The 22,060-nt window shown below is 41.4% G+C and overlaps 1 protein-coding gene across 4 annotated transcripts in view; it reads left to right on the top strand.

Moving 5' to 3' along the window:
- Window positions 1–22,060, top strand: part of LOC133558396 (calcium-activated potassium channel subunit alpha-1a-like) — a 236,139-nt gene that overhangs the window by 39,915 nt on the left and 174,164 nt on the right. For all 4 annotated transcript variants that reach the window (XM_061909755.1, XM_061909756.1, XM_061909759.1 and 1 more), the window contains exon 2: window positions 11,292–11,438. In XM_061909755.1, the coding sequence (XP_061765739.1) occupies window positions 11,292–11,438 (147 nt within the window). The remainder of the gene's footprint in view (window positions 1–11,291; window positions 11,439–22,060) is intronic.

Raw genomic sequence — 22,060 nt, 5'->3', positions numbered from 1 at the left:
TTTGATTATGACGATATGAAAAATACACTCAGTATAGCAAAAAATTATGATTGAAGTTTAAAAGATAATAATACTTGACTATATCAATAATTATGATAAAAGGAAATAACAAAACTACAAAAATACTTCCGAGCTCCTATTAAAGAGTGGTTAAAAATGTACAAACCACGTTTCCATATGAGTTGGGAAATTGTGTTCGATGTAAATATAAACGGAATACAATGATTTGCAAATCCTTTTCAACCCATATTCAGTTGAATATGCTACAAAGACAACATATTTGATGTTCAAACTCATAAACTTTATTTTTTTTGCAAATAATAATTAACTTAGAATTTCATGGCTGTAACACGTGCCAAAGTAGTTGGGTAAGGGCATGTTCACCACTGTGTTACAACACCTTTTAACAACACTCAAAAAACGTTTGGGAACTGAGGAAACTAATTGTTGAAGCTTTGAAAGTGGTATTCTTTACCCTTCTTGTTTTGTGTAGAGCTTCAGTCGTTCAACAGTCCGGGGTCTCCGCTGTCGTATTTTACGCTTCATAATGCGCCACACATTTTCGATGGGAAACAGGTCTTGACTGCAGGCGGGCCAGGAAAGTACCCGCACTCTTTTTTTTTTACGAAGTCACGCTGTTGTAACACATGCTGAATGTGGCTTGGCATTGTCTTGCTAAAATAAGCAGGGGCGTCCATGAAAAAGACGGCGCTTAGATGGCAGCATATGTGGTTCCAAAACCTGTATGTACCTTTCAGCATTAATGATGCCTTCACAGATGTGTAAGTTACCCATGCCTTGGGCACTAATGCACCCCCACACCATCACAGATGCTGGCTTTTGAACTTTGCGTCGATAACAATCTGGATGGTTCGCTTCCACTTTGGTCCGGATGACATGATGTAGAATATTTCCAAAAACTATTTGAAATGTGGACTCGCCAGACCACAGAACACTTTTCCACTTCGCATCAGTCCATTTTAGATGATCTCGGGCCCAGAGAAGCCGGCGGCGTTTTCTGGATGTTGTTGATAAATGGCTTTCGCTTTGCATAGTAGAGCTTTAACTTGCACTTACAGATGTAGTGACAAACTGTATTTAGTGACAGTGGTTTTCTGAAGTGTTTCTGAGCCCATATGGTGATATCCTTTTAGAGTTTGATGTCGGTTTTTGATACAGTGCCGTCTGAGAAGATCGAAAGTCACGGTCATTCAATGTTGGTTTCCAGCCATGCCGCTTACGTGGAGTGATTTCTCCAGATTTTCTGAACCTTTTGATGATATTATGGAGCGTGGATGTTGAAATCCCTAAATTTCATGCAAGAAACGTTGTTCTTTAACATTTTGACTATTTGCTCACGCAGTTGTGGACAAAGGGGTGTACCTCGCCCCATCCTTTCCTGTGAAAGACTGAGCATTTCATGGAAGCTGTTTTTATACCCAATCATGGCGCCCACCTGTTTCTAATTAGCCTGCACACCTATGGGATGTTCCAAATAAGTGTTTGATGAGCATTCCTCAACTGTATCAGTATTTATTGCCACCTTTCCCAACTTCTTTGTCACGTGTTGCTGGCATCAAAATCTAAAGTTAATGATTATTTGCAAAAAAAATGTTATCAGTTTGAACATCAAATATGTTGTCTTTGTAGCATATTCAACTGAATATGGGTTGAGAAGGATTTGCAAATCATTGTATTCCGTTTATATTTACATCTAACACAATTTCTCAACTCGTATGGAAACGAGGTTTGTAGTATGTTCTCTTTTAATGAGCTTGGATAAAAGTATGTCTCTGACTATACAGTATATTTTTATAAACATAAATTGCTAGAAAATAAAAGGGACAAGTGGTATAAAATGGATAGATGGATAGTTCAGACTGGACGTTTTTGTATATTTTTGATGTGGAATCCACATTTTTTATGTATTTTAACTAAGTTTAATATACGTCATCTATCCACAACTGTTGCATGTGACATTTCCGTTGATAAGGTGGTGCTAAAAAGATTTACGGCTCAGTGGAAATACATACTTGCAATGCATGGGGGGTAGTGGGGTGTGTGTGGGGGGGGGGCGTCGGTCTGGATGCTTTGAAGGCGGCCCTTTCCTCATGTGCAGAACGTGTGGCGCTAAAATCACCGGCATGGACATCAAGGCACACGTGTGTTTCCAATAGCTTTGAGTCATGGACGGGAAAAGCAGGACTATTTTGGGGAGGGGTTTACTTTACGTGTGCCAACATCATGGATGCTTGACACGTGAGCCGGAAGCTTGTGTTTGTTCAACCACAAGTCTCTTTACTGTACTGCTACTACTGTACGTACATGTACTATATGCAGTATATACAGTACACACACTGCTCACACTGGAGGCTCTTTGTGTAAAACACACACCATTCATTCACTCATAGGCTTGCTCACCCCTTCATGTTCAGGAGCCTCATCCCAGCTGATTTGGGGCTGGAGCAAAATAAAGCAAATATATGTGCATGCTGAATTAGAGAAAATAAATAATACAAAATAATAAATACATGCACGCATTCATGCTTCAGTAAAATGTCAATGTTTTCAAAATGTATAGGCTACATTAGGACTGGGTGATTATGGCCTTTTATTAAAGGCCTATTGAAATGAGATTTTCTTATTTAAACGGGGATAGAAGGTCCATTCTATGTGTCATACTTGATCATTTCGCGATATTGCCATATTTTTGCTGAAAGGATTTAGTAGAGAACATCCACGATAAAGTTCGCAACTTTTGGTCGCAAATAAAAAAGCCTTGCCTGTACCGGAAGTAGCAGACGGTGTGCGCGTGACGTCACGGGTTGTGGAGCTACTCACATCCTCAGATTGTTTATAATCATAGCCTACAGCGGCAAGAGCTATTCGGACTGAGAAAGCGACAATTTCCCCATTTAATTTGAGCGAGGATGAAAGATTCGTGGATGAGGAAATTTAGAGTGAATGACTAGAATAAGAAAAATAAAAGGCGATTGCAGTGGCAGCAATTCAGATGTTATTAGGCACATTTACTAGGGATAATTCTGGAAAATCCCTTATCTTTCTATTGTGTTGCTAGTGTTTTAGTGAGATTAAATAGTACCTGAAAGTCGGAGGCGTGTGGCCACGGGTGTGTTGACGCCAGAGTCTCTGAGGGAAGTCACGCAGCTGCAGGAGGACGCTGGCTCCGCTGATTTCTTCGGTAAGAGCAGACTTATTACCTCATTTTTCTCACCGAAAACTGACGGTTGACATGTGGTCGGGATCAATGTTCGCTTGACCGCTTTGTTCCATAGTAAAGCTTCAACTTCGGGAATTTTACACAAGGAAACACCGGCTGTGTTTGTGTGGCTAAAGGCTAAAAGCTTCCAACCTACATCTTTCTACTTTGACTTCTCCATTATTAATTGAACAAATTGCAAAGGATTCAGCAACACAGATGTCCGGAATATTGTGTAATTATGCGATTAAAGCAGACTACTTATAGCTTAGATCGGGTAGGAAAATAATGTCCGCTACAACCCGAGACCTCAAACGCACGCGTCATCATACCGCGACACTTCAAGGGAAATTTAAAATTGTTATTTAGTAAACTAAAAAGGCTGTATTGGTATGTGTTGCAATGTTAATATTTCATCATTGATATATAAACTATCAGACTGCGTGGTCGGTAGTAGTGGGTTTCAGTAGGCCTTTAATATGTCAATATTTTTAGGCCATGTCACGATACACGATATATATCTCCATATTTTGCCTTGGCCTTGAATGAACACTTGACACATATAATCACAGCAGTATGATGATGCTATGTGTCTACATTAAAACATTCTTGTTTATACTGCATTAATATATGCTCATTTTAAACTTACATGCAGAGAGGGAAACCACAATTAAGTCAATATACCAAAACTGTATTTATTAAACAGTTATTAAGCAGTGGCACAAATATTCATGTCATTTCCCTCCATCCATCCATTTTCTGCCGCTTATTCCCGTTCGGGGTCGCGGGGGGCGCTGGCGCCTATCTCAGCTACAATCGGGCGGAAGGCGGGGTACACCCTGGACAAGTCGCCACAAAACAGAAAATGCAAGATTGTCAGAGACATTTTAAAACAAGCTATTAGTGCACTTTTGTGCATGATGTCACTAAGATGACATATCAAAACAACACTAAATTAAAGTGCACTTTTTGTACAGAACGCAACTACAATAGTTCAAAACAAATGAAGTGCACTTTTATGCATGATGTCGCACAAGATATTTCAATAAGTGTCAAATAAAAATGAGCTGCATAAGAGGAAATCAAATGGTTTATGTCCTTTGCGATGTGGTAGGTCAGTGGTTCTCAAATGGGGGTACGCGTACCCCTGGGGGTACTTAAAGGTATGCCAAGGGGTACGTGAGATTATTTAAAAATATTCTAAAAACAGCAACAATTTAAACATCCTTTATAAATATATTTATTGAATAATACTTCAACAAAATATGAATGTAAGTTCATAAACTGTGGAAAGAAATACAACAATGCAATATTCAGTGTTGACTGCTGGATTTTTTGTGGACATGTTCCATAAATATTGATGTTAAAGATGTCTTTTTTTGTGAAGAAATGTTTAGAATTAAGTTCATGAATCCAAATGGATCTCTATTACAATCCCCAAAGAGGACACTTTAAGTTGATGATTACTTCTATGTGTAGGAATCGTTATTTATAATTGAATCAATCAATCAATCAATGTTTACTTATATAGCCCTAAATCACTAGTGTCTCAAAGGGCTGCACAAACCACCACGACATCCTCGGTAGGCCCACATAAGGGCAAGGAAAACTCACACCCAGTGGGACATCGGTGACAATAATGACTATGAGAACCTTGGAGAGGAGGAAAGCAATGGATGTCGAGCGGGTTTAACATGATACTGTGAAAGTTCAATCCACAATGGATCCAACACAGTCGCGAGAGTCCAGTCCAAAGCGGATCCAACACAGCAGCGAGAGTCCCGTTCACAGCGGAGCCAGCAGGAAACCATCCCAAGCGGAGGCGGATCAGCATCGCAGAGATGTCCCCAGCCGATACACAGGCAAGCAGTACATGGCCACCGGATCGGACCGGACCCCCTCCACAAGGGCGAGTGGGACATAGAAGAAAAAGAAAAGAAACGGCAGATCAACTGGTCTAAAAAGGGAGTCTATTTAAAGGCTAGAGTATACAAATGAGTTTTAAGGTGAGACTTAAATGCTTCTACTGAGGTGGCATCTCGAACTGTTACCGGGAGGGCATTCCAGAGTACTGGAGCCCGAACGGAAAACGCTCTATAGCCCGCAGACTTTTTTTGGGCTTTGGGAATCACTAACAAGCCGGAGTCCTTTGAACGCAGATTTCTTGCCGGGACATATGGTACAATACAATCGGCAAGATAGGATGGAGCTAGACCGTGTAGTATTTTATACGTAAGTAGTAAAACCTTAAAGTCACATCTTAAGTGCACAGGAAGCCAGTGCAGGTGAGCCAGTACAGGTGTAATGTGATCAAACTTTCTTGTTCTTGTCAAAAGTCTAGCAGCCGCATTTTGTACCAACTGTAATCTTTTAATGCTAGACATGGGGAGACCCGAAAATAATACGTTACAGTAGTCGAGGCGAGACGTAACAAACGCATGGATAATGATCTCAGCGTCTTTAGTGGACAGAATTGAATTACTTGTTTATTTTTCAACACGTTTTTTGTTGTTTTATATCTTTTTTTTCAAATAGTTCAAGAAAGACCACTACAAATGAGCAATATTTTGCACTGTTATACAATTTAATAAATCAGAAACTGATGACATAGTGCTGTATTTGACTTCTTTATCTCTTTTTTTCAACCAAAAATGCTTTGCTCTGATTAGGGGGTACTTGAATTAAAAACATGTTCACAGGGGGTACATCACTGAAAAAAGGTTGAGAACCACTGTAGTAGGTTACTGCGGACATGATTTTCTTTTGTTGTTGACTAATTTTTTCATATGGTGTTGATATGGAAATGGTTGCATGGGCATTTTGTGGGTATGGCACCGAACAGAGATGTTGACACGCAGAGTTTCAAGCACTCTTCATTCTCTAGTGACTTTTCAAATGATGCTACAAATAAGCAGTAGGTGCTACTTTTTGTAGCAACGCTTTTGCCACATACTTGTTCAACATTTCCTGCTTTAAGCCAAACCACCGCCAGACGATGAACCCTGTGCTGTTTTTGTTAGGAATTAATTCTTCCTTCATTTGTTACCAGATTCGCACATCCTTTCTCTCGTATTACCACTCGCACCACTCCGCTAGCATCACAGCTAATGTTACTCATGCTGCTACCTCTCTGCTCATCACGTAAGAAGGTGCGCTTCATTTAAGTCTCTGTGAGAAGGAGAGACAAGAAGGAGTGAAAAAAGCCTGTAGTGTAATGACTGCAGCTAAAAACAACTGCATGAGAACGTATACTCGAATATAACGATATAGTCATTTTCTATATCGCGCAGAGACAAACCCGCAATATATCGAGTATATCCATATATCACCCAGCCCTAGGCTACATGAAAATGCACCTAAGAAAGAGTATGTAAAATGTCAAAAAAATATAAATGCATTCAAAGAAATGTTTTAAAATAATTGCTCAAAAATATATTCTTTGTTGCTAGCATAAAAATGACTAACATAACTAACAAATTTTAGTTTTTTTCAATTTGCAGTAATATGCTGTAAAGAACGCCGTACAATTTATTATACTTTTTATTAATTTGATGTGTAGTTTGCTGTAAAATCATACAGTGGGGCAAAAAAGTATTTAGTCAGCCACCGATTGTGCAAGTTCTCCCACTTAAAATGATGACAGAGGTCTGTAATTTTCATCATAGGTACACTTCAACTGTGAGAGACAGAATGTGAAAAAAAAATGCAGGAATTCACATTGTAGGAATTTTAAAGTATTTATTTGTAAATGATGGTGGAAAATAAGTATTTGGTCACCCATTCAAAGCTCTCACTGATGGAAGGAGGTTTTGGCTCAAAATCTCACGATACATGGCCCCATCCATTCTTTCCTTAACACGGATCAATCGTCCTGTCCCCTTAGCAGAAAAACAGCCCCAAAGTATGATGTTTCCACCCCCATGCTTCACAGTAGGTATGGTGTTCTTGTGATGCAACTCAGTATTCTTCTTCCTCCAAACACGACGAGTTGAGTTTATACCAAAATGGTATTACGTATAAAATACTACACGGTCTAGCTCCAGCCTATCTTGCCGATTGTATTGTACCATATGTCCCGGCAAGAAATCTGCGTTCAAAGGACTCCGGCTTATTAGTGATTCCTAGAGCCCAAAAAAAGTCTGCGGGCTATAGAGCGTTTTCTGTTCGGGCTCCAGTACTCTGGAATGCCCTCCCGGTAACAGTTTGAGATGCTACCTCAGTAGAAGCATTTAAGTCTCACCTTAAAACTCATTTGTATACTCTAGCCTTTAAATAGACCTCCTTTTTAGACCAGTTGATCTGCCGCTTCTTTTCTTTCTCCTATGTCCCCCCCTCCCTTGTGGAGGGGGTCCGGTCCGATGACCATGGATGAAGTACTGGCTGTCCAGAGTCGAGACCCAGGATGGACCGCTCGCCTGTATCGGTTGGGGACATCTCTACGCTGCTGATCCGCCTCCGCTTGAGATGGTTTCCTGTGGACGGGACTCTCGCTGCTGTCTTGGATCCGCTTGAATTGAACTCTCGTGGCTGTGTTGGAGCCACTATGGATTGAACTTTCGCAGTATCATGTTAGACCCGCTCGACATCCATTGCTTTCGGTCCCCTAGAGGGGGGGGGGTTGCCCACATCTGAGGTCCTCTCCAAGGTTTCTCATAGTCAGCATTGTCACTGGCGTCCCACTGGATGTGAATTCTCCCTGCCCACTGGGTGTGAGTTTTCCTTGCCCTTTTGTGGGTTCTTCCGAGGATGTTGTAGTCGTAATGATTTGTGCAGTCCTTTGAGACATTTGTGATTTGGGGCTATATAAATAAACATTGATTGATTGATTGATTGATACATGGATGATACAGCAGAGGATTGGGAGAATGTCATTTGGTCAGATGAAACCAAAATGGAACTTTTTGGTATAAACTCAACTCGTCGTGTTTGGAGGAAGAAGTAGCGGGAAACAGGATTCGATATGTTTCTTCTTCGGTAGTTGCTTCAGGTCTTTCCGGTGCACTGCTGTCGAGATCGGTAGGTCATGAGTTCACACCGCGGCCAAGTCATACCAAAGACTATAAAAATGTCACTCAGCTTCAAAGGTTGGAATTGGAGTTTTAATCACCAAAGTGATTCCCGGGCGTGGCCACCGCTGCTGCTCACTGCTGCCCTCACCTCCAGGGCGTGAGGGTGATGGGTCAAACGCAGAGGATAATCTCACCACACCACACTTAGCGTGTGTGCGACTGTCATAGGAAAAAAAAGAAAAGATATATATATATATATATATATATATATATATATATATATATATATATATATATATATATATATATATATATATATATATATATATATAGATAGCGCCTCTATAGTGGCGCAACGCTGCAACTTCAGTTAAAATCCGTAGCTGCCGCAGAGGGACATCAATTGCTCAATAAACACAGACGGAGCTTTACGCCGTGTTGAGCGATATCAATCACTCTGGTTGGTGGCGGCACAAAATTAGCTGGGGCCGGGTCACCATGCAATTTTGAACGCGGGAAAAACCCTGTATATATACTGTATATGTACGTGTGTATGTATGTACATACCCTGTTTCCATATGAGTTGTGAAATTGTGTTCGATGTAAATATAAACGGAATACAATGATTTGCAAATCCTTTTCAACCCATATTCAGTTGAATATGCTACAAAAAAAAACATATTTGATGTTCAAACTGATTTTTTAGAATTTGATGCCAGCAACACGTGACAAAGAAGTTGGGAAAGGTGGCAATAAATACTGATAAAGTTGAGGAATGCTCATCAAACACCTATTTGGAACATCCCACAGGTGTGCAAGCTAATTGGGAACAGGTGGGTGCCATGTTTGGGTATAAAAACAGCTTCCCAAAAAATGCTCAGTCTTTCACAAGAAAGGATGGGGCGAGGTACACCCCTTTGTCCACAACTGCGTGAGCAAATAGTCAAATAGTTTAAGAACAACGTTTCTCAAAGTGCAATTGCAAGAAATTTAGGGATTTTGACATCTACGGTCCATAATATCATCAAAAGGTTCAGAGAATCTGGAGAAATCACTCCACGTGAGCGGCATGGCTGCGAACCAATATTGAATGACCGTGAGCCTTCGATCCCTCAGACGGCACTGTATCAAAAACCGACATCAATCTCTAAAGGATATCACCACATGGGCTCAAGAACACTTCAGAAAACCACTGTCATTAAATACAGTTTGTCACTACATCTGTAAGTGCAAGTTATAGCTCTACTATGCAAAGCGAAAGCCATTTATCAACAACATCCAGAAACGCCGCCGGCTCCTCTGGGCCGAGATCATCTAAGATGGACTGATGCAAAGTGGAAAAGTGTTATGTGGTCTGATAAGTCCACATTTCAAATTGTTTTGGAAATATTCGATATCGTGTCATCCGGACCAAAGGGGAAGTGAACCATTCAGACTGTTATCGACGCAAAGTTCAAAAACCAGCAACTGTAATGGTGTGGGGGTGCATTAGTGCCCAAGGCATGGGTAACTTACACATCTGTGAGGGCACCATTAATGCTGAAAGGTACATACAGGTTTTGGAACCACATATGCTGCCATCTAAGTGCTGTCTTTTTCATGGACGCCCTTGCTTATTTCAGCAAGACAATGCCAAACCACATTCAGCACGTGTTACAACAGCGTGGCTTCGTAAAAAAAGAGTGCGGGTACTTTCCTAGCCCGCCTGCAGTCCAGACCTGTCTCCAATGGAAAATGTGTGCCGCATTATGAAGCGTAAAATACGACAGCGGAGATCTCGGACTGTTGAATGACGGAAGCTCTACATAAAACAAGAATGAGAAAGAATTCCACTTTCAAAACTTCAACAATTAGTTTCCTCAGTTCCCAAACATTTGAGTGTTGTTAAAAGAAAAGGTGATGTAACACAGTGGTGAACATGCCCTTTCCCAACTACTTTGGCACGTGTTGCAGCCATGAAATTCTACGTTAATTATTATTTGCAAAAAAAAAATTCGTTTTTGAGTTTGAACATCAAATATCTTGTATTTGTAGTGCATTCAATTGAATATGGGTTGAAAAGGATTTGCAAATCATTGTATTCCGTTTATATTTATATCAACTACAATTTACCAACTCATATGGAAACGGGGTTTGTATGTGATTTCTGAAAGTGATTATTGTTGTCGTTTATTGGAATTGTACTAAACAAAAAGTAAGCTTTGCTGGGTTTTTTTTGTAAAATTTAAGTAAATGTATGTATTTTTCAGATTTTTTTAGTGAAATAAGTAATTTTTGCAGATTTTTTTAAATGTTTGTTTCAGAAAATAAATACTTTTTACTCACTTTTGTCAAACAGTTTTTCGAAAGTCATTTTTCCAGTTTTTTGAAAGTCATTTTTAAATAAAAGATACTTAGACAAATGAATAAAATAAGTAATATTTGTTTGTGTTTTTCTAAAGAAGTCAAAAATGGGGCAGCATGGTGGCACAAGGGTACAAGGGTTAATGCATGTGCCTCACAATACGAAGGTCCTGAGTAGTCAGGGTTCAATCCAGGGCTCTGGATCTTTCTGTGTGGAGTTTGCATGTTCTTCCCGTGACTGCGTGGGTTTCCTTCGGGTACTCCGGCTTCCTCCCACCTCCAAAGACATGCACCTGGGGATAGGTTGCTTAGCAACAATAAATTGGCCCTAGTGTGTGAATGTTGTCTGTCTATCTGTGTTAACCCTGCGATGAGGTGGCGACTTGTCCAGGGTGTACCCCGCCTTCCGCCTGATTGTAGCTGAGATAGGCTCCAGCACCCCCCGCGATCCCAAAAGGGACAAAATGGATAGATAGAAGTCAAGAAAGGAAAAAAATACAAAAATTGTTGACGTTACTAGTCCGACTAATACTAATTAGTGGTTTAATAGGTAAATCTAAATATTTTTTTTACATTTGTCAATACCGTTCATATAATATAATAGTGTATTTTGCACTGTGAGTGCACATTTTTCTTCATATCACAGTGAATAAGACAGTGGCTCTTGATAAACATTTGGTTCTTGTGTGTTGACGTTGCCTCCTCTTGTATTCTCGCAGGAGGTCCACCGGGTCATCACGGGCGACGGCGTCCTCAAGAGGGCGGACAAGGATGAGGGGGCGGCCAGCGAGGTGGGCTGGATGACGTCGGTGAAGGACTGGGCGGGGGTCATGATCTCGGCGCAGACGTTGACGGGGCGAGTCCTGGTGAGTGTTGTGTTTAAAGTATATCTGTGGCCGTGCAAAGCTTATCTAGCTGGCTTATCTCTGCACACATGCAACAAAGAGGAGAGCTTTAAAGAGTGTATTAAGGTCACACTCGTATCCCCTAATGCTTCTCCGCGAGGGAGAGAGAGTGAGGACATGTTCAGGGGGGGTTGCCATGGCGACATACGCGCGTGCCTTCACGAGCATAGCATCCTTACAGGTTAAATCGCGGTCCGTGACCAAAGGGTCGTTGATTCGAGTCCATTTTTATGTGTGACCCGGCCTTCCGCATTGAATGCTGCATGCCGGCGTGCTAGTCGTTGCATGAAACATTAACCAGCGTAGTAGCGGTCGTCTGTTGTCACGGCAACGGCAGCTTAGCTAAACATAGCAGATGTGTGTTCTCAGCATTTTAATGGGCCATGTTTTGGAGAGGCACAGCATAGCATCTACATACAACTACCTTCACATTGCCTTGTAGCTTGGTGCCAATGTATATGCTAGCACGCTAGTTAGCCACTGGTTAGCCACACCCACTAAATTCTAGGGCCAAGAAATGTTTTCCCATGTACTAGCTGCGCCGGACTATAAACCCCAAATATATACAGTGGGGCAAAAAAGTATTTAGTCAGCCACCGATTGTGCAAGTTCTCCCACTTAAAATGACGACAGAGGTCTGTAATTTTCATCATAGGTACACTTCAACTGTGAGAGACAGAATGTGGAAAAAATCCAGGAATTCACATAGAAGGAATTTTAAAGAATTTATTTGTAAATTATGGTGGAAAATAAGTATTTGGTCAACCATTCAAAACTCTCACTGATGGAAGGAGGTTTTGGCTCCAAATCTCACGATACATGGCCCCATTCATTCTTTCCTTAACACGGATCAATCGTCCTGTTCCCTTAGCAGAAAAACAGCCCCAAAGCATGATGTTTCCACCCCCATGCTTCACAGTAGGTGTGGTGTTCTTGGGATGCAACTCAGTATTCTTCTTCCTCCAAACACGACGAGTTGAGTTTATACCAAAAAGTTCCTTTCATTTTTTCCTTAACACGGATCAATCCAATCCAATCCACTTTATTTATATAGTACATTTAAACAACAACAACGTTTCCAAAGTGCTGCACAGCCATGTTAAAAACAATTGTAAAATAAATAAAAAAAATAAAAAAAATTAAATAAAAAAAGTATATATATATATATATATATATATATATATATATATATATATATATATATATATATATATATATTATGCTCCACCAATGACTGAATAAAAACAAAAAATTGTCCTGTCCTCTTAGCAGAAAAACATCCCCAAAGCATGATGTTTCCACCCCCATGCTTCACAGTAGGTGTGGTGTTCTTGGGACGTAACTCAGTATTCTTCTTCCTCCAAACACGACGAGTTGAGTTTGTACCAAAATGGATACATGGATGATACAGCAGAGGATTGGGAGAATGTTATATGGTCAGATGAAACCAAAATGGAACTTTTTGGTATAAATGGCGCCATATAAATAATTTTCCATCTGTATGTCAACTTTGTATGTTTGATGATTCATAAATGGAAATCTATTCTAGCATAGCCAGCCGAGCTACCACAAGCAGTTTTTGAGGCCGTGATACAATATGCCAGATTATTTAAATATTTTAACATTTTCTATATTTGTTTTATGTTTTAGAAGAGGATGGAAACATCACAAGTGTTGACACAGTCGAGCTTCTAATGCTGTCATTTTCTCAACCCTCCACTGTCTGTCCCCTTTGGAATGAACTACAATTAGAACACCCATCCATCCATTTTCTACCATTTGTCCCTCTCGGGATCACAGGGGGTGTTGGAGCCTATCCCAGCTGCACTCGGACTGAAGGCGGGGTACACCCTGGACAAGCCATTACTGGAGACTAGTTCCCCCAAACAGCAGCTAGCTACTCATACTTGCAAATACAAGTTAGTAGGAAGGTGATATACATTTCAAGAGGTAGCATAGCCAACCAAACCAGCATGGACAATTTTGTAACAAAAAAAACAAAACCCAGCTTATTTACTGTAATTTGACAAACTGGGAATTTATAAAAACGATGTGTAGCGACTCTAAATGCTGGCAGTAAGTTGTTTGTTTTTATTTTAAGAGTTAGCATGGTCAAACTAGCAAAGGTCTGTTGCCTGGATTAGGTTTTACGTATTTGTTTTAAATTTCCCTAGACTAGCTACTAGGGATGTGGGGAAAAAAATCGATTCGAATACGAATCGAATCGCATACGTTGTGCGATCCAGAATCGATTCTCATTTTAAAAAAATCGATTTTAAAAAATGAAAAATTAAATTATATATATATTTTTTTATCAATCCAACATAACAAAACACAGCAATACCATAACAATTCAATCCAATTCCAAAACCAAACCTGACCCAGCAACACTCAGAACTGCAATAAACAGAGCAATTGAGAGGAGACACAAACACGACACAGAACAAACCAAAAGTAGTGAAACAAAAATGAATATTATCAACAACAGTATCAATATTAGTTATAATTTCAGCATAGCAGTGATTGAAAATCCCTCACTGACATTATCATTAGACATTTATAAAAATAAAAAAAAAAGAACAATAGTGTCACCGTGGCTTACACTTGCATCGCATCTCATAAGCTTGACAACACAGTGTGTCCAATGTTTTCCCAAAGATAAAATAAGTCATATTTTTGGTTCGTTTAATAGTTAAATTTACATTATTGCAATCAGTTGATAAAACATTGTCCTTTACAATTATAAAAGCTTTTTAAAAAAAAATCTACTACTCTGCTAGCATGTCAGCAGACTGGGGTAGATCCTGCTGAAATCCTATGTATTGAATGAATATAGAATCGTTTTGAATCGGAAAAATATAGTTTTTGAATCAAGAATGGAATCGAAAAAATCGATATATTATCGAATCGTGACCCCAAGAATCGATATCGAATCGTGGGACACCCAAAGATTCACAGCTCTACTCGCTACACTATATTGCCCAAAGTATAAGGCCCCCTGCCTTGACTCACATATGAACTTGAAGTGCCATCCCATTCTTAACCTATAGGGTTCAATATGATCTCGGTCCACCTTTTGCAGCTTTTACAGCTTCAACTCTTCTGGGAAGGCTGTCCACAAGGTTGCAGAGTGTGTTTATAGGAATTTTCGACCATTCTTCCAAAAGCGCATTGGTGAGGTCACACGCTGATGTTGGTCGAGAAGGCCTGGCTCTCAGTCTCCAATCTAATTCATCCCAAAGGGGTTTTATCGGGTTCAGGCCAGATTGCCAGATGGTAAAGCGTGATTCATCACTCCAGAGAAGGCATCTACACTGCATCCGGCGCTTTGCGTTGGACCTGGTGATTTATGACTTGGGTACATGGAAACCCATTCCATGAAGCTCTCTGCGTACTGTACGTGGGCTAATTGGAAGGTCACATGAAGTTTGGAGCTCTGTAGCAACTGTGCAGAAAGTCGGTGACCTCTTTGCACTATACGCTTAAAAAGCCGCTGAAACCCCTGTCAGTTTACGTGGCTGAGTTGCTGTTGTTCCCAAACTCCTCCATTTTCTTATAATAAAGCCGACAGTTGACTTTGGAATATTTAGGAGCGAGGACTGGATTTGTTGCACAGGTGGCATCCTATGACAGTTCATCCATCCATCCATCCATCATCTTCCGCTTATCCGAGGTCGGGTCGCGGGGGCAGCAGCCTAAGCAGGGAAGCCCAGACTTCCCTATCTCCAGCCACTTCGTCTAGCTCTTCCCGGGGGATCCCGAGGCGTTCCCAGGCCAGCCGGGAGACAGTCTTCCCAACGTGTCCTGGGTCTTCCCCGTGGCCTCCTACCAGTTGGACGTGCCCTAAACACCTCCCTAGGGAGGCGTTCGGGTGGCATCCTGACCAGATGCCCGAACCACTTCATCTGGCTCCTCTCGATTTGGAGGAGCAGCGGCTTTACGTTGAGTTCCTCCCGGATGGCAGAGCTTCTCACCCTATCTCTAAGGGAGAGACCCGCCACACGGCGGAGGAAACTCATTTCGGCCGCTTGTACCCGTGATCTTATCCTTTCGGTCATGACCCAAAGCTCATGACCATAGGTGAGGATGGGAACGTAGATCGACCGGTAAATTGAGAGCTTTGCCTTCCGGCTCAGCTCCTTCTTCACCACAACGGATCGATAGAACGTCCGCATTACTGAAGACGCCGCACCGATCCGCCTGTCGATCTCACGATCCACTCTTCCCTCACTTGTGAACAAGACTCCTAGGTACTTGAACTCCTCCACTTGGGGCAGGGTCTCCTCCCCAACCCGGAGATGGCACTCCACCCTTTTCCGGGCGAGAACCATGGACTCGGACTTGGAGGTGCTGATTCTCATTCCGGTCGCTTCACACTCGGCTGCGAACCGATCCAGTGAGAGCTGAAGATCCCGGCCAGATGAAGCCATCAGGACTACATCATCTGCAAAAAGCAGAGACCTAATCCTGCGGTCACCAAACCGGAACCCCTCAACGCCTTGACTGCACCTAGAAATTCTGTCCATAAAAGTTATGAACAGAATCTATGACAGTTCCACACTGGAAATCACTGAGCGCCTGAGAGCGGCCCATTCTTTAACAAATGTTTGTTGAAACAGTCTCCATGCCTAAGTGCTTGATTTCATACACCTGTGGTTGGGCCAAGTTATTAGGACACCTGATTCTGATCATTTGGATGGGTGGCCAAATACTTTTGGCAATATAGTGTATGTTGTTCTTTAATTAGCAGTCAGAAGTCTCTTCAATACACCTTCCAGGCGCTCAACATTTATTTACGGAAGGTCAGCTCTTTAAATAAAAAAACGTGTTTACTTAGTTGCAGTCAACAGGATCCTATATTTGCAACAATGCACCCACCACAGATTGACAACGCTGAGAGATCCCATCTGTCGTTTGATGCGTTATTGTTTTTCTTTTATCTCCCCGTTCCCGCTGTGCTGTTAAACACAGTTAGCCTCCAGTTGTCAGAACATTATGTGACAATGTTTTGCTAATCATGTCATAGATGCATTTAACACACAGCCAACTGATACCAATGGAAAACATTTTGAACTCAAAGAGTTGAACATTTTTTTTGGGGGCGGCATAGCTCGGTTGGTAGAGTGGCCGTGTCAGCAACTTGAGGGTTGCAGGTTCGATTCCCGCTTGTGCCATCCTAGTTACTGCCGTTGTGTCCTTGGGCAAGGCACTTTACCCACCTTCTCCCAGTGCCACCCACACTGGTTTAAATGTAACTTAGATATTGGGTGTCACTATGTAAAGCGCTTTGAGTCACTTGAGAAAAGCGCTATATAAATATAAGTGAAGTGAAGTGAATTATATTTATATAGCGCTTTTCTCTAGTGACTCAAAGCGCTTTACATAGTGACACCCAACATCTAAGTTACATTTAAACCAGTGTGGGTGGCACTGGGAGCAGGTGGGTAAAGTGTCTTGCCCAAGGACACAACGGCAGTGACTAGGATGGCGGAAGCGGGAATCGAACCTGCAACCCTCAAGTTGCTGGCACGGCCACTCTACCAACCGAGCTATACCGCTATACTGCTAATATAATTCACTTCACTTCACTTAGAGGATTTAGATAGCTAGTTAGCTAACTCCATGCTTATGTTTGCGCTACTTCGATACATCCTTCCAGCCATCCATTAATTTTCTACCGCTTGTCCCTTTTGGGGTCGCGGGTGGGGGGTTGGAGCCAATCTTAGCTGCAACCGGGTGGAAGGCGGCGTACACCCTGGATAAGTCGCCACCTCATCGCAGGGCCAACACAGATGGACAGACAACTGCCAATCAACCTATCCCTATTAAACCACTAATCAGTATTAGTGGGACTAGTAACGTCAACAATTTTTGTATTTTTTTCCTTTCTTGACTTCTATCTATCCATTTTGTCCCTTTTGGGATCGCGGGGGGTGCTGGAGTCTATCTCAGCTGCAACCGGGCGGAAGGCGGCATACACCCTGGACAAGTCGCCACCTCATCGCAGGGCCAACACAGACAGACAGACAACATTCACACTCACATTCACACACTAGGGCCAATTTAGTGTTGCCAATCAACCTATCCCCAGGAGTACCCAGAGGGAACCCACGGAGTCACGGGGAAAACATGCAAACTCCACACAGAAAGATCCCGAATTTAGGATTACTCAGGACTTTCGTATTGTAAGGCACATGCACTATCCCTTTCCCCACCGTGCTGCGATACAGTCACATTTAAAGGCCTACTGAAAGCCACTACTACCCACCACGCAGTCTGATAGTTTATATATCAATGATGAAATATTAACATTGCAACACATGCCGATACGGCCTTTTTAGTTGACTAAATTGCCATTTTAAATTTCCCGGAGTTTTGTCTTGAAAACGTCGTGTAATGATGACGTGCACGCAAGACGTCACAGGTTTTAAGGAAATATGAGCGCTGCACACACACAGCTAAAAGTCGTCTGCTTTAATGACATAATTATACAGTATTTTGTAGATTTGTGTTGCTGAATCTTTTGCAATTTGTTCTTTTAATATTGGAGAAGTCACAATAGAAAGATGGAGTTGGGAAGCTTTAACCTTTAGCCACACAAACACACGGTGATTCCTTGTTTAAAATTCCTGGAGGTGAAAGTTTCCTATGGATCAGAGCGCGGTCAAGCCAACACGGATCCCTACCAAATGTCAACCAGCAGGTTTCGGTGAGATAATTGTGGTTAAAAAGTCAGTTCATACCGGAGAAAAGCTGAGCTTGTGCCGTCCATAGCTGCCGTCGACTCCCCTGAGACACTGCGCGTCAACACACCCCTCCGACTATCAGGTACTATTAAACTCACTAAAACACTAGCAACACAATAGAAAGATAAGGGATTTCCCAGAATTATCCTAGTAAATGTCTCTAAAAACATCGGAATCCGTCCCAATGCAATCGCGTTTTTTTTTTTTTACTTATTTTTTTAATCTTTTTTTTTTTCTAGTCCGTCGCTATCAATATCCTCAAACACGACTCTTTCATCCTCGCTCAAATTAATGGGGAAATTGTCGTTTTCTCGGTCCGAATAGCACTTTTTGTTGGAGGCTCCCATTAAAGATAATTTGAATATCGAGGAGCCCCCACACGTGTGACGTCATCGTCTGCGACTTCCTGGTAGAGGCAGGGCTTTTCTCTTAACACCGACAGTTGCGAACTTTATCGTGGATGTTCTCCCCTAAATCCTTTCAGCAAAAATATGGCAATTTCGCGAAATTATCAGGTATGACACATAGAGTGGACCTGCTTTCCCCGTTTGAATATGAAAATCTAATTTCAGTAGGCCTTTAATATAATGTAGCATTATGTTAGTGATATCTTTTAACTGGTAAATAACTCAGTAAAATGTAGTATAGCTACTTTGCAACAGCTAGCATAGCCAAACTAGCACAGAATAAGTCATCAGTATTAATTTTTTTTTTTTTGTCAATCTACACCAGGGGCGCTCACACTTTTTCTGCAGGCGAGCTACTTTTCAATTGACAAAGTCGAGGAGATCTACCTCATTCCCATTTATAATTTATATTTATTTATTTATGAAAGAGACATTTTTGTTAACAAGTTAATGGTGTTTAATGATAATACAAGCATGTTTAACACACATAGATTCCTTTCTTTCATGAAGACAAGAATATAAGTTGGTGTATTACCTGATTCTGATGACTTGCATTGATTGGAATCAGACAGTGGTGCTGATAACGTCCGCATTTTCAAATGGAGGAAAAAAAAAGTCCTCCTTTCTGTCCAATACCACATGAAAGTGGTTGGATTTGGCATCTCATTTGTCCAACTTGCATACTCGTTTTTAAACACTTTTAGATGAGAGTAGCATATGTGTGTGGCCCTTTAATGTCTGGCAGCAGGTGAGTGACGTCGGTGAGTGTGCGGGTGGGCAAGCAAGTGAGAAAGCGGTCGCTGAGGGCGGGGGAGAAATACATTGGCATCAAACTCCGTAGCTTGTTAGCTTTCTGAGACTCTTATTTTGTTAGCACAGGCAGAATGAAACAGGTCTTTTATGGTGAAGACAGGAACTGTGCAGTCGGTCTTTAGAGTTTTGACAGTAGGTACGGAGTCTCTAGAAATAAAATGTTTCTCTGCGTCCGCCCTGTTAGTGATTTTTTTCTTAAATATGAGCTCGCAGCAGCCAGCGTCATCTCACAAGATCCTCGGGTGCCGAGAATGTCAAACAACTGACGAAAGTGAAGTCTTGGTATGATTGATGATTGCTCATTTTTATGTCTATTTTTTAATGCCTGGCTTGAGATCGACTGACACACCCTCCGAGATCGACCAGTCGATCGCGATCGACGTAATGGGCACCCCTGCACTACACCATAAAGGACACATTTGCATCAATCATACATCGTATATGGATCTCTGACTTCCTTTTGTTAATGGCAGTTGTCAAACAAAAATAGCTTAGGAGTCACACTTGTCTCACTTTACCAAAGTGTCGAGGAAGTCCGATCAGGTGACAGACTACACAGGGAGTCGTCTTCGGCCTTGTATTTACATCTTGGAAGTATCGATTTTACATTAAAGGCAGTTGGTTGTAGTGCCCTACGAGATCCAGTAGACGTGACAATGAACTGCTGAGTTTGATATTTCATTCCCAGCTGGCACAAGACATTAAAACATCGTTGAGAACTTGTAGAATTAGGTCTTGATGTTGAGCAACTCAAACCTAACGTTGGAGCAACATGCCTTTTGACAACATTTAATTAATGTTGTGTTCTGACGTAGATTTAACCATTGAATTTTGGTCATTTGACAACCAACATTTTACAACACAAATACAACATTAAAACAACATGCTTTTTGACTACGTTTATTTAATGTCAGGTTGTGACGTTGATTTGACCATTCAATCAATCAATCAATGTTTACTTATATAGCCCTAAATCACTAGTGTCTCAAAGGGCTGCACAAACCACTACGACATCCTCGGTAGGCCCACATAAGGGCAAGGAAAACTCACACCCAGTGGGACGTCGGTGACAATGATGACTATGAGAACATGATACTGATGATACTGATGACTATGAGAACATATGAGAACATGATACTGTGAAAGATCAATCCATAATGGATCCAACACAGTCGCGAGAGTCCAGTCCAAAGCGGATCCAACACAGCAGCGAGAGTCCCGTTCACAGCGGAGCCAGTAGGAAACCATCCCAAGCGGAGGCTGATCAGCAGCGCAGAGATGTCCCCAGCCGATACACAGGCGAGCAGTACATGGCCCCCGGATCGGACCGGACTCCCTCCACAAAGGAGAGTGGGACATAGAAGAAAAAGAAGAGAAACGGCAGATCAGCTGGTCTAAAAAGGGAGTCTATTTAAAGGCTAGAGTATACAAATGAGTTTTAAGGTGAGACTTAAATGCTTCTACTGAGGTAGCATCTCGAACTGTTACCGGGAGGGCATTCCAGAGTACTGGAGCCCGAAATGAAAAAGCTCTACAGCCTGCAGACTTTTTTTGGGCTTTGGGAATCATTAATAAGCCGGAGTCCTTTGAACGCAGATTCCTTACCGGGACATACGGTACAATACAATCGGCAAGAGAGGATGGAGCTAGACCGTGTAGTATTTTATACGTAAGTAGTAAAACCTTAAAGTCACATCTTAAGTGCACAGGAAGCCAGTGCAGGTGAGCCAGTATAGGTATATATGTATGTATATATGTATATAAAGGTATATACAGTACAGGTATATATGTATGTATATATGTATATAAAGGTATATACAGTACAGGTATATATGTATGTATATATGTATATAAAGGTATATACAGTACAGGCGTAATGTGATCAAACTTTCTTGTTCTTGTCAAAAGTCTAGCAGCCGCATTTTGTACCAACTGTAATCTTTTAATGCTAGACATGGGGAGACCCGAAAATAATACGTTACAGTAGTCGAGGCGAGACGTAACAAACGCATGGATAATGATCTCAGCGTCTTTAGTGGACAGAATGGAGCGAATTTTAGCGATATTGCGGACCATTGACATTTGGTTATTTCCCTCCTTCTCAACTTACATATAAAACTATTTTGCAACGTTGTTTCAAAGTCACTTTTAAAGGACGTGTATGTATAATCAACGTTGTATCAATGTCTCGTCCCTGCTGGGTACGGAGTAGCAAATTGTTTACGAAATTGATGTGGATAGACATTGCTGGACTGCAGAGTAAAATTTTAATTGCATGTCAATTTTTGCAAAGTCAAAATGTCAAAGGAGAATCAAACACTTTTTTTTTTGTTTATGGCACTGAGAACGTTGATCCTAAAAAAAATGCAAACAACAAAGCAGGGTTGTACGGTATATCGGTATTAGTATAGTACTGCGATACTAATGAATCATATCCGGTACTATACCGCTTCTAAAAAGTACCCGTTTCACCCAGTTTAAAAAAAATATATATTATGTTTATATGCTCAGGAAATACGTCCCTGGACACAGGAGGACTTTGAATATGACCAATGTATGATCCTGTAATGACTTGGTAACGGATTGATACCCAAATTTGTGGTATCATCATCCAAAA

Source organism: Nerophis ophidion, linkage group LG08, assembly GCF_033978795.1.
Source record: "Nerophis ophidion isolate RoL-2023_Sa linkage group LG08, RoL_Noph_v1.0, whole genome shotgun sequence".
Lineage (NCBI taxonomy): Eukaryota > Metazoa > Chordata > Actinopteri > Syngnathiformes > Syngnathidae > Nerophis > Nerophis ophidion.
The sequence above is the reverse complement of the archived record's forward strand: the minus strand, read 5'-3'. Positions and strand labels throughout refer to the sequence as shown.